This window comes from Corvus moneduloides, chromosome 9 (assembly GCF_009650955.1).
Source record: "Corvus moneduloides isolate bCorMon1 chromosome 9, bCorMon1.pri, whole genome shotgun sequence".
In the NCBI taxonomy this organism is placed as follows: domain Eukaryota; kingdom Metazoa; phylum Chordata; class Aves; order Passeriformes; family Corvidae; genus Corvus; species Corvus moneduloides.
In genome coordinates this window covers 20,925,171-20,941,799 of record NC_045484.1, presented here as the reverse complement: position 1 = coordinate 20,941,799, position 16,629 = coordinate 20,925,171, and the positions used below count along the sequence as shown (strand labels likewise).

At 39.6% G+C, this 16,629-nt stretch overlaps 1 protein-coding gene across 2 annotated transcripts in view; it reads right to left on the bottom strand.

Moving 5' to 3' along the window:
• PIGK (phosphatidylinositol glycan anchor biosynthesis class K) overlaps nucleotides 1-14,843 on the bottom strand; it is a 65,560-nt gene extending 50,717 nt beyond the window's left edge. The window contains exons 1-9 of one of the 2 annotated variants that reach the window (XM_032118354.1): nucleotides 14,730-14,843; nucleotides 13,164-13,217; nucleotides 11,059-11,150; nucleotides 8,910-9,045; nucleotides 7,563-7,674; nucleotides 7,121-7,217; nucleotides 6,659-6,776; nucleotides 5,799-5,909; nucleotides 1,123-1,295 (exon numbers count right to left, since the gene is read on the bottom strand). In XM_032118354.1, the coding sequence (XP_031974245.1) occupies nucleotides 1,123-1,295; nucleotides 5,799-5,909; nucleotides 6,659-6,776; nucleotides 7,121-7,217; nucleotides 7,563-7,674; nucleotides 8,910-9,045; nucleotides 11,059-11,150; nucleotides 13,164-13,217; nucleotides 14,730-14,828 (992 nt within the window). In that variant the 5' untranslated portion in view covers nucleotides 14,829-14,843. The remainder of the gene's footprint in view (nucleotides 1-1,122; nucleotides 1,296-5,798; nucleotides 5,910-6,658; nucleotides 6,777-7,120; nucleotides 7,218-7,562; nucleotides 7,675-8,909; nucleotides 9,046-11,058; nucleotides 11,151-13,163; nucleotides 13,218-14,729) is intronic. The other variant, XM_032118355.1, reaches the window with a different exon arrangement.
• Nucleotides 14,844-16,629: the final 1,786 nt, after the last annotated feature.

Sequence of the window (16,629 nt, the reverse complement as noted above, 5' to 3'; positions counted from 1 at the left end):
CAATTGTCCACAAATTAGAAACCCACATAGGTAAGTTTTCATGGTTTTTGACTAGCAAAATGTCTGTTACTTGCCAAGAGCTTTTTTTATTCTTCAGTGAAAAAACAAATTTAGTGTCACTAAGTATTGTTCTGTACTAAGGAATCACAAAATTAGCTTTCGATGTATATGGTATGTACTAACGCATATGATCCAGATATACATACAGTATGAAGGTAAAATACAAAATATGCTAAACCTTGAAGGGTATTTATAATTACAAGGACCAGAGTTACTGTTATCTTTAACAGTATCCATTAGCTATCCATTAGCTTGAGCAACAGTAAACAAGGCAGACAAGAATTTACATAAATTTATGTGTTGAAAAGTATTTAGTCCCTGACATAGCACAATATTTCAATCCTTTGTTTCCCCCTCCTACAGGGCAGTATCATCAAGCACAAAAGACACAACAGAAACAGAAGTACAATGTTAAATAAACCCTACAGAACAAGCACATCTTCCTTTACATCTTCCCAATAGGTGGCAACACAATCCCAAAAATACAAAGAAGTTTATACTTCTTTCTTCATGCACAAAGTAACGGAAGCCCTGTTACAACTTCAATCAATGAACTTGCACCAGTAATTTCAATCAAATGAATCACTGCATCTCAGGAACAGAAATTCTCAGGACAGTATAATGCCAAAGGCCAGAGAATTCAAAGAACTCAAACAAAGGATTTATAGAAAGCTAATTGTTATCGAACACCTAACTAATGGCTTATACCCAGAGCTTATCTGGGGGGGGCCAAACTACCATAAGCAGGAATTTCAGTAACAAAATATTTGAGCATTAAAGAAGAAATGTCAAGGAAGAAAGAAGATTCTAAACTACTTTTGTTGTTGATATCCACACCTTGGTCTTAAGCAGCATTTATTTACAAGCGTGAGGAAAGGAATGGGTACTTTTAAACAATGTTTTCAGCTGACAACTTTATCACAGTAGGAGGTCCATACTAACTACCTGATTCCTTGTAAGAAATGACAGAAAATCAGAGTTCTTTTTCCTTGGAAGTCACACAACTACTTTGCTTTTGTGGCACAAAGCTATACAAATCAAGTCTAAATAATGACTACTTACTTGCTTTCAAATCCAGCCACATCCCGGTCCAAGGAAACCGTCTCTGTGGTGATCTCCACCTTCCTGACACTGCCAAAAAAGTCTGTAATCAGAACATTCTGAGGGTCGCGCTGGAACAGGTCCGTTCGGTGCCCAGGGGTGGAAACACACAAGCTTTTTGGACAGACCTGAAACTGCAAACCAAGATGAACAATCACATCCTGTCCCTCATTCATCAACAGTCTCTACACACGCCTTCCAAAACAAAACTACTGTTAAAAGATAAATGACACATGTAACTTGCATTAATTTCAGTACAAGCTCCATAGCTGAAAAAAATGGTTGAACAAACACATTAAAATGCATAAACATCTTGATTATGCATTTCTGAAAACCTTTTTCCTTACAAGGCCACTTGAGTTTAGAAATGCTCCTGTGAAAGCCAACCATCAATTACGTCTAACTGACAAATGCACAAATATATTTCTGAATATAGACACAGCAATGCTGCTATAACCTTCCAGAAGTCACAAGTAGGCATAAATTCTTCATATTTACCAAAGGGAGGCATGCAAAATTAAACAAGCTTTGATAAGTAGCTATGTTGAAGGCTTCATAAAGAAGCAAGAATCTACATTTTGACTGAAAATCAAAAAGAAAAATCCATAAGTCTTGTTTCTAGTTTACAGCCTAAGAATTAATGCAGAATTAGGATCTTCAAGTATCAAAGGTGCTTTATTTACATTAAGTTCACAGACATCCTGTGACATGTACAAATTAACTATAAACCGTATTAATTATTTTACCCATGTATTTTGTCTACATAGCAGATCCCCTATACCCCGCACACACTGCAACACCTGAAAGACAAAACCAGCACTAACAAAAGCAGATGGAACAGTGACAGATTTGTTGCAGCATTTAGAACACTTGACAAGACAGGAAGCCTATTAAGTAACAAGTTTGTTATGTACCCAACAGACACTCAAGGCAATACAAATGCATTTTGGACACAAAGCCATTTTGCACAAGTCCTACCACACTTGCCACAACAGAGACCACCTGGTAACAGCACAGGTTATGTGAGTTCTTCACATTCCAGCCACCAGAACATTTAACACAAGAGGTTTAATACAGGACTAAGAATGCCACACTCCGCGTGGGTGCTCGTCTTAATCTTAAATTCTCCAAATGATTTTCACAAACAGGTCCATCAGCCACAGGATCTAGAGCTCATATGTTTATATTACATCATGGGTCAGCTCTTAGAAGGTTGCATTCTTATGACAAAACCACAGGTCTTAATCAGCTCAGTGCAGATGCAACTTGAATTATCCCAGATTATGACTGACAAAACCTGTGTTTCGGGCCATACTTTCCAGCAGAAATTTTGGGCTCAGCCTGACACAAAATGCACAGGCTTTTGTTGCTTTGGACAATAGAGCCCTACATTACAAAAAGTTTCCCAGAGAGGAACCAATCTACCTGGCTTTTCTTCATAGAGGACAGATTCTATCTCCCCATTCCTCCCTTTTGCCCTATTCCAGTTTCTCTTTGATCCCTTTTTATCTTAAGCCTGTAAGCATATGGCATTAGGCTGCTTGTCCAGGGAGACCTCAGCTCACTTTCACCTTTACCTGAAGCATACAAGCACACATAGACACTGAGCTCTTTTTTTAATGCTCCCAACTCTCCTGTTGGCTGCTATCACACAGCTGCTAAAGAAAAGACAGGGCAAATCAAATCCTTGTTATCCTCCCTGTGGTGAAAATGGACTAGACTCATCAGCATCACGCTTCCCATACAAAAGCCATTTGTTAATGCACACAAACCCTCTAAAGTTTCCATTTTCACCAAAATGCTGTCAATTTTCTCCAGCTCTGCTCCAATTAAGGGCACAAACATAAAAACTAAGTCTCTGAAGTAAACTATAAAAAGTAAGCATTTGTTTTAATCCCACTATTTGAAGCATAAATTTATGCTGCAGTTATACAAGTAAGTCTCTCTGCCAAGGTTTTGAGAGTCCAAAAAAACCGCATCAGCACTGAAAGTGGGAAACTGACACTGCACCTAACTAATTCTAACCTGTCCTGCAACAGTTTACTACCACAACATGTATGAATTTGAACAAAAATATGCAATGGCAGTGAGAAGAAGACTTCAGTGTTAAAAACCTACCCATCCACTACCACTGTGAGAAAGGATTGCAAACCAATTATACCACAGCAGACTAACACTAATAACCGAAGTCTTCTAACAAAAAAAGGAGAAGGCAAACACTGGGTAAGTTAAACACATTTTTTCCTAGATCAATTTTTCCATATTTTTTAAAACTTTTTTTCAAACAGAGCTAAACAACTCCCCCAATTTTGTTATCTTGACTTTTCTTAACAACAATTTAGCTATTTCATGACAAATGACACCTCATTTAGAAATTTATTTGAATCTTATTTTTAAAGTTCAAATGTGTGACATTTCAATGTAGTCTTTATTTTCAGGGAATTGTGATCAAACCTAAAGTCAGTCATTTGCACAGCTTATGCGATCCCTTAGCAACACAGATGGAACAGGTGGGGAGTAGGTGGAGTGGATTATGAAAAATGATGTCTCATTCTTTACAGGAATGCAATATCCAAATCTTAGGTGGATGTGAAGAGAAGCTGTTTCAAGAGTGGTTAGAGAAAAGTAAAGAGGTAACGGGATACAAGTAGTATAACGAACATACAGTACTCCAAAAAGAGAAGACATTTGACATATCAGAGGATCAAACAACTAAAGATCATTTAATTTTAAAGCGAGGTAGTGAGTAACGTAAGTTACCCTGATCTTGGAAAGCATTAATTTAAAAAGTCAGAGTTGTATAAGCAGTAGGTCTTTGTTCTTAAGCCAGCTAACACTAACAATGTATTCCAGTGCCAGAGTACCTCCTGTAACTGCTGGCAAAAAATAGGTTTATCTCCTTACCATGCACTAACCATATGTCACTTTGGAACTCTTAGATGAAGCCTTGAAAAGCACCCACTCAAAGTCAAGTGGTCACATTTGCTGAAATGTGTGCAATACATGATCACACAAAGGTCTGCGTTGGAAGAGACCTTAAAGATCATCTAGTTACACTTTCCTGCCAAGGGCAGGGACACTTCCCCCAAGACCAGGCCTCAAAGTCCCATCCAGCCTGGCCTTGAACAAATTATCACAAATCATGATATATTTGGGTCCCTTCTCCTCCACTCCCTGAGCAACAATCAGCAGATCGATAGATGATGACTTAAATGATGTAAGGAATTTACCAGCATGGATAACTTTCCTCAGCTCTCCCTGACTATTTGGCATATAAGCAAAAACACAGTCAGGTGTCTTCTCCTAAGAGTTCAAAAAGTAAACTACTTGGCCAGCTAAAAAATTTCTACACTTTTCACAATAATCAGATTAACATTCTGCTGGCCAGACCAGCTATACCACTTCCCAGAGAGTGTCTTACACAGTAGAAAGCACTGCTCCTTTTTATGACCTTTTATTATTAACACAAATTAAATTTCTGGTTTACAGTGACATTTGAATGAACAGGCTAGACAAAGATACTTAATCAATAAAGAACTTGCATATTTTTCTTTATCAAGATTTATTTTAAAGTTGTCTGTATCCCATAATTAGAAGGTATTAAATTATAGGACAGAATTTCATTCCCATAGAAGTAAAAGAACCTTGAATCTTAGCCACTGAATCAATTCTGTTATCAACATAAAATCTGCCAAGTGTGGGCTGTTTAGAGTGAATTCTAGCATACATGCAGCAGTCAGGCTAACACCATCCTCTGTAGACAGAGGGTGGCAAAAAACTTTTGGGCAGCTGCTCCTTTTACAGAAATGAATATATGACAATGTGTTCTGTATGTGGTGGCTCTTAGATCACTGATGTGGCACAGCAGGATTTACAGGTACAAGGTACCAAAGTATAATGTATGACTACAAAGAAACTAGCATTGAAACAGGTATAAAGGGTTAAGAGAGCAAATAAAATACAGTTACTTTTTATGTCACCTCACCAGTGTATACATCTCACTGCTAGAGAGGCATTTTCATAAATTTTGTCACATGTTATCTGGTTGGCTTCTTCTTTTCCTTCTGCTTCGTACCTGAGATCTACAATAATGTTTGCCTCAGCTATAATTAAGTCCAAACACTGATGGATTTGGACATATCTTGCTCTGGAATCTAAGCAAATATACAGATAAATCAGTCTCTGCAGGCATTTTTAAGTGCACAGTTAGAATTTTAACTGTTTAATCACCTTTGCAAAACACCACCAATGCCTGCTTTTCCACATCTGCAAAGTGTCTGCTATCCATTAAGGTGGTTTTAGAAGCTTCCTACTAAAATTTTTCATGTGCAAATGCTTCATTCTATTAAAATGAATATTTAATGAATACTTTATTATTTTTTCAATGAAAAATACAAAATCTGGCTAATTTTGGTTAATTTTTTCTGTAGCCAGCAAAGCACTTTCAAACGAGGACAATCCTTGAAGTGTTACACAACTACATTTAACAATGGCAAAAAAACCCTCCCTCCAAAGCTGCTTCCAAGAGAAACAGCAGGAGCATAAAAAGCATTTGAAGAACCCTACAGACAAAATAGATTAGTTTTGGAACTATTAAATGCATTAGGATATTCATGTATGTTGAGTATTCTACTTACTAGGTCATTCATATTTGTCTGACTGGCAGGATGAATTTCTTCCAAGAACTCTAACACATAGAACGTGTATCTGTCCATGAGATGAACGCCAATCCCCAGGTCAGGCTGATGCTTTAAAACAACACACAGCAGTTATTGGGCACTTGCAGGTGAGAACTCAGTATTCAGGAGAGGGAACAGAATGCAATAACATGTTACAAAAGTTATGCACAATTTTTTTTGTTCTTAGGCAAATTATGCAAAGAAAATAGCTAGCTGTGAAGAAACCTACTCCTGATACGCTGAACGATGCAGTTTATCTATAAACTGTATCCTGGTAGTATCTGTGTTTCCCAAAAAGCAGGGAACCATTTCTGAATGGTCCAGCATGGATTTGTGGACTTTGAAAACAGGGCCGGGAGAGCCAGCGTATCTTACAGCAGTGCAGGGGTTCAGGTAATCCTGACTTGCTGCTTCTGGTCTAGCTGGGATCTCTCCTACTGCTCTTTCTGTAATTCAGCTGGGATATAATTACAGCACGTGAAAGTTACTGTTTTGTTTTCTTTTATATCAAGTGTAGTAAGTCCTAACTGAATACTCCTCACACTCATCTCTGAGCAGTCTTCCAATAAGATTCCTTGCTATCCTATGCAATGCATAAACTGGTCACCAAGGACAGAAATCCATTGTTAGCCTGGTTCTTTGGGACAGCACACAAAAACAAGCAGGAACGGTACACTTACAAGTTTTGTCAAACCCACACTAAATACCTTATACATTCAGCAATTAGAAGGGAAATTTTTAGTTAAAAGTCAGTAGGAATTGTGCTTTTAACTAAGGCATTCTGAAAATTGTCTTCAGGATCACATAAATCTACTTACTGATAAAGAATCTTCTCCTACTTGGCTGCTAGCCAAGGCCATTATATTGGGTGAATAAAACCGTTCATACATGGATGCTCCTTGACAAGTATCAATAATAAACAACAATTCATTGTACCTGAAAGAAATAAAACAGCCTCCTTACCCATTTCTGCTTAAACACCATATACATACTTTGCGTTTTAGTTACCAGGGCAGCTGCTCAGAACCTAAGAACAGGAGCTCACCCTGATCAGTTTTAAGATGCCAGTTTGGCCAAAGCAATACATTTGAGCAGCTCTAACTGCAGGAAGCTGAAAGCAAAAACTAAAATTCTGCTTTCTGAATGCAAACTCTTGCACAGCTTTAGGGACAACAAACAGTATCACTGCTGCAGGTAAGCAAGGCCAACCAGTAAGACACACTTAAAGAGTATGTTCAGGATATTCAGTATTCAATATCTAAATAATGCTTATTTCTTACCTCCTTTTCTGCCACATTTGTTCAAAGGCATCAGCAAGTTCTACATTTGTAATTTCTTCAGAATCTTGAAATTTTAGGAAACCATTTCCACCATGGCCTGACAGAAAAATCGGAAGTTAGGCAAGTATGTAGGTTAAAGGAAGATATTCAGCCCGGTTGATCATTTTTCTAAAACAAGGTAAACACAATTCTCTTTCTCCAGAGAGAGTCCAGCAAAATAAAATATTAGTACAGTAAGCACAGTACACATACACCATTTCAACTGGAAACAACACTGCCCTAGTACTGCTTTACAGGCATTTTTTCTTAATTAGTATGACACGCTAAAACCAGAAAAAAATCTTTTGGTCGATCCTTTTGTTCATTTGGACTACTGATGCTTTCAACAAACCCATCCAACTGAGCAAGCATCAATAAATTGTACACAGAAACCTGCAATTACCTGTCATGTATATTAGAATATTGCTTCTGTCATCAGAAAGAAGACGTTTAGATCGTGGTGTGCTTGGTGGGATTCTTCCCGTTAAAACACGCAAGAAATTTTCAACAGTAACCTATGAATAGAAGCATAAAATAATTTTTTTTAAGATAAAAGTACTGATCAGCTTTTGGCTGGGTTACAGAAATTAAATAATGGAACACTAAAATATGCAGGGTATCTAACCAGACATAGTATGGCATGGTATAAACTGCATAAACAGATATTTTCTGTGTAAGGTTTTACTTCAGGTTAAGAATCATGTGGCAGCTTTTACTTTATTCCACTAACATCAGCCTGTTGCTTAATTATATCCAGTAAGTCTACCACCATTATAATTTTAATACATTTACATTTATCTAAAAACCCGTCAGCATATAGCTTCATTGTGCCAAAGCTGCTCCTGTACTCACAAAATGCTCCAATGTTAGTGTGTGTTACCATGGAAAAACAAAAGTTTAAATTCCCTCTGCAACTCAGGAAAGAAAAAACAAGATTAATTCAATTACATAAGTCTGAGTGATCAGATAAGCTCCATCTGAGTGGTGACTGCAGACATCCTATAAAACACCATCTCCTCTTTAAGTACACGTACACAGCTCAAATGCCAGCAACAAATCCATACTCAGGAAAAAATATGATTAAAAGAATGTAGCTCTATTCCAGTTCTGTGTCTTCACTTCCTTGTATAACGCTTCAGAGAAATAAAACATCCACTATATACTTAAATGCAATCCAAAAAACCTTTAGCAATAATTCTACAGCACTACTAAATCAAGAAACTGATGTGTAATTTTATCTCAACTGGTAAAGACACTGCCTGGTATGAAGGAATATTACATGAAAAGAAAGGTGACGGAATGCAGATTTTTATACAGTAATTGCTTTCCACTAATGATTAGGTTATGGCTTTTCTTTTATTTTAAGATCATATGCTTAAGATTAGGAATTTAAGTAAATTTACCTAATAAACAATTCACTTGCACACCAAAATTTTCACAGTAATTTTTGTGTTGGCAAGATGAGACACTGAACAGTCATTCCCAAAGAAATTTCCGTAATATGATTCTACTCCATTATTTAAAATAGGCAGTATACTAAACATGTTTCTAGTATAATAACTTCAAATACAAACTCAAATATCAAGGAGGGGAGGGGTATGCATTTTAAACTCATCAGCTGATAATAAAAGCCCTGCCCAAAACCAGTAATATGAACAGAAAGACTTTCTCAGACTTCACAGATGCTGCAAAAATCTTTAAACCAACACTAAAAAATAAAGACCCAGTGTTTTAATTAAAGCACAGTTACCTCATAGCTTCTATAATCCACTTCCACATCATCTCCATAGACATTTAGCTCCATGTTTTTATGACTAAACACAGTAGCTGGTTTGGGATTTCTGGGATTACATGCCATATCATCTGCCAGCATCAAGACAATGTGACTATGGAAAATAAGAAAAAAAACATTTCAGCCATTCTACTTTCACATAACAGTCAAAGAGAAATTAGAACAACACTGTTCAACAATTACGACAATAGCTCAAACCCCTCCAAAACAACCAACCCCAAGAATCATGATAAATGTTTATTTTTAAGATGTGATCCCAGGCTCGCTCTCTCTCTCTCTCTCTAGGTCTTCTCCAATGTCTTGGAGAGTATTCTTGACTGTAATCTAAAGCATTGCTGGCTTTTTGAGATTAATTCCAAATCCTTGGATATGGATAAGAAATGGATCTTGCTACTGAACAACAGAAATCTCAGTCACACCGTAGTTCTTGCAGCATTTCTAAAACCGACACCTGTTTTGACTTTAATGGCGAAGACAGATGCAAAGCAGATGAGAGCTCTCAGGTAAGGGCAGGACTAGTGACAGAGTTTCGGAGGCAGTGCCAAGGGCACCTGTGCTTCAAAAGCTGCACAGGAGAGAGAACAGCTGCTTCTGAATGACATGTGCAAGCACAAAAGGCATCTTTGTATGCCTTTCAGCCCACAGCACTTCCGCAATGCATTCCCTTGGATTTATAACCTCAAAATCCATCTAAAAATTGAGTTTCAAAATCCTCTCTTTCAAAAACCAGAAAGTCACTCCTTTTTTTCTTTTTTTTTCTTTTTTTATATAATAAACACAGGGAGCAGGATGATGCTGCCATTGCACTCATAGTTTGTGGATACAAAACTACAGCTAGCAAGAATTTCTCTTGCTCCTTTCCGTAAGATACTTTTCTCTCTCACAGAAGATGTTAGCAGAGTTCTATAAACTATGAACACCTGCGACCTTGTAGAACTATGTTTATGGTACAGTAGAAAAATATTTTGACAACGGGTGTTTTAGGATTATAGCCAATCCACCCAGGGGGTGGCTGATCCTTTGTCCAACTAGACTATGAAGAAAAAAGTCTATTAAAGAGTTTGTAAAATGATTAAATAAATCAATCTTGCTGCACAATTCCTGCCTGCTGGATCTCTCTCCTCTCCTCCCTACGGCTGCAGGATACAGTAACAATAGTTGAGTGGGAGCTAACTGGGGACTCCAATTGTCCACTTTTGGACTTGGACAAAAAAAATGCTATACAAATTTAATCCCCCAGAATATGCATTTTTCAGTGATGAAGCAGGCCACACTTCTTTAGGCACACATGCTGGAGAAACTACCAGTCCTCTAAATTACATTAAAAACCAGGACCACCAGGAATTCCATAGGAGCCTATGGTACATAGAGCCTATTACACAACCGTCAGTGGTGCCTTAAATTCACTTCCACAGTTCTGACAGAAGTAAATTACATTCTGGAACAGCTGGATGGAACTGTGCCAACACCCCTTGAAGTTCCAGTAGGAACACAAAGAAAAGACACTTCAGAACCTTCCTACTCCTGTTGTCAAAGAAGAGATACTGTTCTAACCCTTGTGCTGTCACTAGAGCTAAAACACAATTTGTATGGACAAAAAACCTGATTTCTCTAAAAAAAAAAATCACACAAAATGGATTTTTTCAAGGCAACTGAAAATATATAGAAGTTGCTCTGTTCAGAGCCTTTAAAGACTCAGTATAGTTACAGATGTGGAAGCCTTACATCTCAGTACAGTCACAGCTACCAACATCTCCACACTGAAAGGAAATTAAACTACAGCAAGACTCATCTCTCACAGCAGTGCTGTCACTGCTGAATGCAATCAGGAATTTTCACATTACACTTTCACCAATTTGCTAAGTGGTACATTTTAGTGGCCAGATCTAATTAGCCTGCTCCAAGTGGAAATTTTATTATGTAACATGTTGCTTTTCCTTTTGAACAACATTGCTGCACTTTTCACCACATTGATGTGATTGCATTCTTCCTTTTTACTTTTATCCAGTTAAACTGGGAAGATAAATGTATTTCTACATTGCTTCAGACAGTATGAGAACTTTAACAGCACATTTGCAAGGAATTGGATTCACCAAGATTCCCTCACCTATCAGGAATGCCCAGTCTCTTGACACTTCTGTACACTGAAAGAGTATTTGCCACATGACGATAATTAAACCAGAAGCGAGAGGTACACACCTTGAAAGGAAACAAAAAGTGTAAAGATACAAATTGGCCCAGCTCATTGCATCAGAAGAACGTGATTACAGGAATATTAAAAAAATAGTAACTATTCAGAAAGGATATAGTAACACCAAGAAACTCATGATATAAGCTATATAAATCTTTGTTGTACCAAGCAAAAAATACTGAAAATAAAAGTTAAAAAAAAAGCTCTTAGCATACTGATGACTGAAAAAATTGTCATAAACCATTACTAAATATAGAAAGTGGCACTTTAGGGAATAATTCAGCAACAGTAGGTGGATAAGATAAATTTTTTCATTTGCTTTCTCCTTATCAAATGGAAGAATAATCAAAGGAAGAGTTCTCATCTCAATAGCAAACCCATTCTGGGAGCATTCTTCCACAAAGGCACAAGTGAATTAATTCATGCAGAAGCCACACACAGGGGAAAATGCACTGAGAACATTTGCATTTAAGGAGTCAAATAAAGTAAGAGAAAAATGAGCTCCAGCCAAAATCTGAATACAAATTCTCAGAAACCTCAAGCAAGTCCAATTTCTACTGTTCTAACAGGCAAGGGGTCAGGGCTCAGTCATTCCCTTTACTTAAACACTCCCTAAATCAGGTTCGGATTCAGAGGTTTCAAAAGCTTCTAAAAGAGGTGATTTTAAAACCACAAAAACAGAGATGCTGGAAAAAGCATTTTGATAGTTTTTTAATTTTTCAGCTCTAAATGTAGAGCTGTAAGTTACACTACATAGCATCTCTTTCTCTACTCTTTTCATAAAAAGAACTCAGTTGTAGCTTAAATAATAATAAAAATTCAGCCTGAAAGGATCCCCTTGTATTTGATCACCCTGTTGGTTAGAGATTCCCAAAAAGCCTACAGTAATCAGTCCATGAGGACATTTGCCTTTCAGCAAGATTTAAAGTTCTGAAAACAAACTGTCCAATTTAGCTGAGACATTTCAAGGTACTATCATCTGCCCCTTGCCTCCATTACCTCTCTTACAATACAATGGAAAATGTGACTAAGCTTCAAATATAGTTACCCACACTGCAGCACATTAATTCAAGCTATTGATGAGGTGGGATTGCAGTATGATCCCAGGTTTGAAGTGCCTGACAGCAGTAAACCCCTCCCTGTTTTACTGCTTAGAAATTAGTAGCAATTGTTACAAAACTTAATGATAAACCACTGAGAAAATAAAACAAGCAGAAAATCTGTTCAGGACAGAAAGTATAGGTCCTTGGACCTAATTTTCCACCTTCTTTGTGTGTTTTTATGGGTACTAATAAGAGCATCTATTTGTTAATAGTATTAAAATAGTATGCTATGTTTTAATAATTTCAAGTTTGTACATTGTAGAATATACAAACTATTCTCTCTAATTCAATTAGTTACTGTTAACTTTCCTTTTTTTATTGTTCAGTTTTAGTATATGGAAAACAAACAGCTGCTATTGAGTAATTACAATAGTGTTCTGAAACAAATTAGTCATTAAGACCTGAATGGGGATTAAGAACCAATTGTGCAGCATGATTCAAAGCTAATAAAAGTTACATGGCAAAGAAAAAAAGAATTAGGGTAAGAACAGTTGATCTAAACACTATGTTGCCCGAATTGATTTTATTCCCAGCCTGTTATCACAAGTTAACATATTGAAAAAGAACAAAAATGAGATATAAATTCTACCTTTCTTGTCAAAGAGACCAAAATTCCCAAAATCTTTTTTTCAACATGCAGTATGCTAATTTAACTATTTTAATGCTTTCAGAACTTTTGTTTTATGAATCCTGCTACGTAGCCAGACACATTGAGTGCTTGAAATTCAGTCATATTGAAAAGATAATTTCATTACAGTCTAATAAACTTGCAGGCACAATTTCATATTTATTAATTTCCAAATGTTTATCTTTCCATTTATTTCAAATAACCAGGACTCTTAAATGACTGTTGCAATTATGGCTCCTGATGAAAAATTGTCGACTTTACTGGAGGAAAACAACCTGGACCATGCTTACCAAAACTGCCCAGTTATTTGTATGCCCACTTCTAAGAAACTGTTCTGCTTGATCCTGAAAGATGAACAAAATTTTAGATTTTTCAGTAATAAGAAAGAAATGACCACTCATAGTTTTGTTATTTCCACCATAGCGTTCAATGCATATGTTTACCACATATTAACACTGAATAAACCTTAGAAAACCTACAAGAGATGTATTTTTCTTAGTATTTGCACATTTCATGCGAATTAACCCCTCCAAATCTTTCCCTGAAACTTGCTACAGAACAAAGAGGAACTATTAGTCACTTACATCTCAGTTAAAACCAAAAACCTGCACACCTCTACTCCAAAGGACACTCCAAGAACAAAATAATATGATTTATTGACCTACAGTTTCATCCTTAACGAGAAAAGAGGCTTAGATTCAATTCAATTCTATTTTCAAAAGCAGGTGAGTGAACCTGCAGTTTTAACCCACTTTAAATCCAACGTGGTTACATTTATCTTCCAAAATTGGGATCTATGACAGCAACCTCCTGTATAATCTGTGTTCTCCATAGCTCCCACTTTCCTTTGCAGATGAGAGGGCCCTTTCTCCTTAAAAGAGAACATAAATCAGGACACAAAAAGGGGCTAAGACTTTGCAGAGGTATGGGAATAAGTCTGTCACAGGGCAACAATCCAAACCTGCTGACTCTTAAATCAGACTCTATTAACTCTGAGGAGTTCTGGGATGATGCTTGTGGTCTTATACAAAACACGCAGTAACAGAAGTAGTGTTGTACCTCAAGCAGAAAACAACTTGCAGTTTAATTAGTCATCCAGAGATTGTAAGAATATTTCTATTGTTCAGGGTGCGGGGGTTGTTTGGTCCTAGTTGTAATTAATTTCAAGCATAACAACTTGTTAATAACGCAGAATTCAAAAGCAAACAACACTCCAAATGTAGCGTGGGCACAGTGCATTAAGCTAATTGCTGAAACATGACATTACTCCCACCTGCCAAACCCACTGGCACCTGCCGTGTGCAAGCGGCCCGCACCTGCGGGATGGGCTCCACGCCGGGGAGCGCCCGCACCCAGCCCGGGGCACTCCGAACTCGGCCAGCCGCGTCCGGGAACGGGCATCAGACACCCTCTAGAAGTTACAGTGCGTGGCCAAAGAGGAACTGAGTTTCAGAAACTCGCAAGAGGATGAGAAGTCTGAGGTTTTGTAACTTTCAGCAACTTGAACAAAGCACAGAAACCCCCAGGCCGCCCGGCACCGGCGCTCCCGGCACACAGAGCCCCGCGGTTCCGCCCACGGGCAGCGCCGGGCGGGGCCGGGGGAGGGTCCGCCAGCCGGGGAGGCAGCGCTGGGGACCGCGTCTCAGTATCGGCGCCTGTCCTGCCGACGCGGCCCTTCCTGCGTGCCGCCAGTGGCTCCGGACGGCTCCAGGGGCAGCCCACGGGCACGGTCCCTGCCTGCGGAGGGGAGGCAACGGGGACACCGGCAGCACCGAGCCGCGGCGCCGCCCGCCCGCCCGCCCGCTCGCTCGCTCGCTCGCTCTCCGGCTCCGCCGCTGCTCCCCCAGCCCCCGTACCTGGAGGCCGCCGGCCAGCGCTGGGCCGCAGCAGCCCAGCAGCAGCAGCGCGGCGGCGGCGATACGGGCCCGGGTGGCGCCGGGCCCGGCGGTCGCCATCTCACCCCGCCTCCTGCGGGGCTTGGCCGCCGCGGCTGCCGGAAAAGGGGGCGGCGGCCTGTGCGCAAGTTCCGCGGGGCGGGAGCGCCGCTGGCCCGGGACCGGCCCGGGACTGTGCTTTACCCGCTGCCGCCGTCCCGGTGCCTGCACGAGCAGTGCCCTGCTGCGAGCACGGCAGGCACTTGGTCACGTACAGAGCTCTCCGGCTGTGGAGAGCCCGCTCTAGTCCGGTTCGGTAGAGCAGAGGCGGTCAAGGCAACAGATCTGGCCATTGCCTTGGGCACACGAGTTCTTCATGGCTCTGTCGTGAGCTGGTGCTAGAAAGCACCGGCGGCGCATCTCGCCTTTGGCTTGGTTGGCTCCTGCGGGTGTAACAGCGGACGTTTCTTTCAGCCGCCTTCCAAAAATTCCGTGAAATCCTGGGCTCTGTTGGGATCACTAAGAGGGCAGGGCATGGCGAGCTGTGGGCCGAGGGTGTCCTCCGTCTTGGAGGCCACAGGGCTGCCTTGGACGGTGGAGAGGCAGCTCAGGAGAGGGACCACCTTTGGCAAGGGAGGAGGGAGTGGGATCTAAAGGTAGGTTTTTTTTTTTGTCATGAAGCCTTGCTATAGCTTTGCCTTCAGTGCATGCATCCCTCAGAGCTCACACATCATCAAATTTTTATTTCAATCTATTGAACCACTGGGTATGATTCTTTTATTTCCACTAGCTCATCTTGTCACTGCTTTGTGCAACTGCCTGATGCCTTCAATTAGTGAAGATGCAGAATCTGCCCTGAACCGTGGAAGCTATTTCCTGCTCTGTGTACTTGTCACCAGTAATGACTTTCTCAGACAGGAGCATATTTCCATGTATTGATGTTGGAATTTCAATAGCATCACTTCTGTTGTTTTAAAGCATCACTGGTTTCCTTGACAAAAATAATCACCTGTTACTAAATCGTACTTACTTCCTTCAGAATACCACAGGCACCAGCTCCTGTTGTGCCTGAACCCATCTCCTGTGTGAGTGAGCCTACTGTGAACCTACTGAGAAGTGCTGTAGTTGTCAGTGTCTCTTGGTGCCTGCTTTTAAGCTGCACTGTTTTATCTTCTTGTGCCAGAAAGCTAATTGAATTTATGGCCAAGCTTAAGCTTTTTTCTCGCTGCTTCAAATGCTTCCACTTAGGTCTCTTGATCATTCTCAGATGTGCTCAAGATGTGTCAGTAATTCTAAAGGATAGGCAAGGATAATTCTAAAGGATCTCTCCAAGCATGTATTCATGCAGTTTGATAGACTGGTGAGTTGATTTCATGCGCTTTGACTCAGCACCTCATTACCTTTCAGCTCCCATGTAGAGTTGGCCAGAAAACGTGTGACAGAAGGTCTGAGCCTCTAACTGAACTTCTTTCAGTTAAGCTTACTTCCTTGCTCTTTGCATTTATTACAAATATTAATCCTTTGGTAACATGCACCTTTTCACACAGAAATAATGCCAGCAGCTGTATCCTGATAGTGCATCTTTGAACCAGATATAAGTCTTGATGTTTGTACCATGTGAAAAGTTATGTCAAATATGGCCAAAAGGTGACTTTTGGCTTACGAAGAAACATTCTTGACATGAGAATTAATGATTATCTTTTCTGTGGATAAAATTTAAAATCATCCTGTTGGCTTACAAACTCTGAACCTCCTGAAATTTGTATCCCAGGTGACTGTAATTTTTTCGTTCTCTGGAATGCTAGACTTTATAGTTTTAATAGCATTCTGTAAAGGTCACTGTGTATGATTTGCTACTTAAGAAAATAAATGGAAAAAGTGG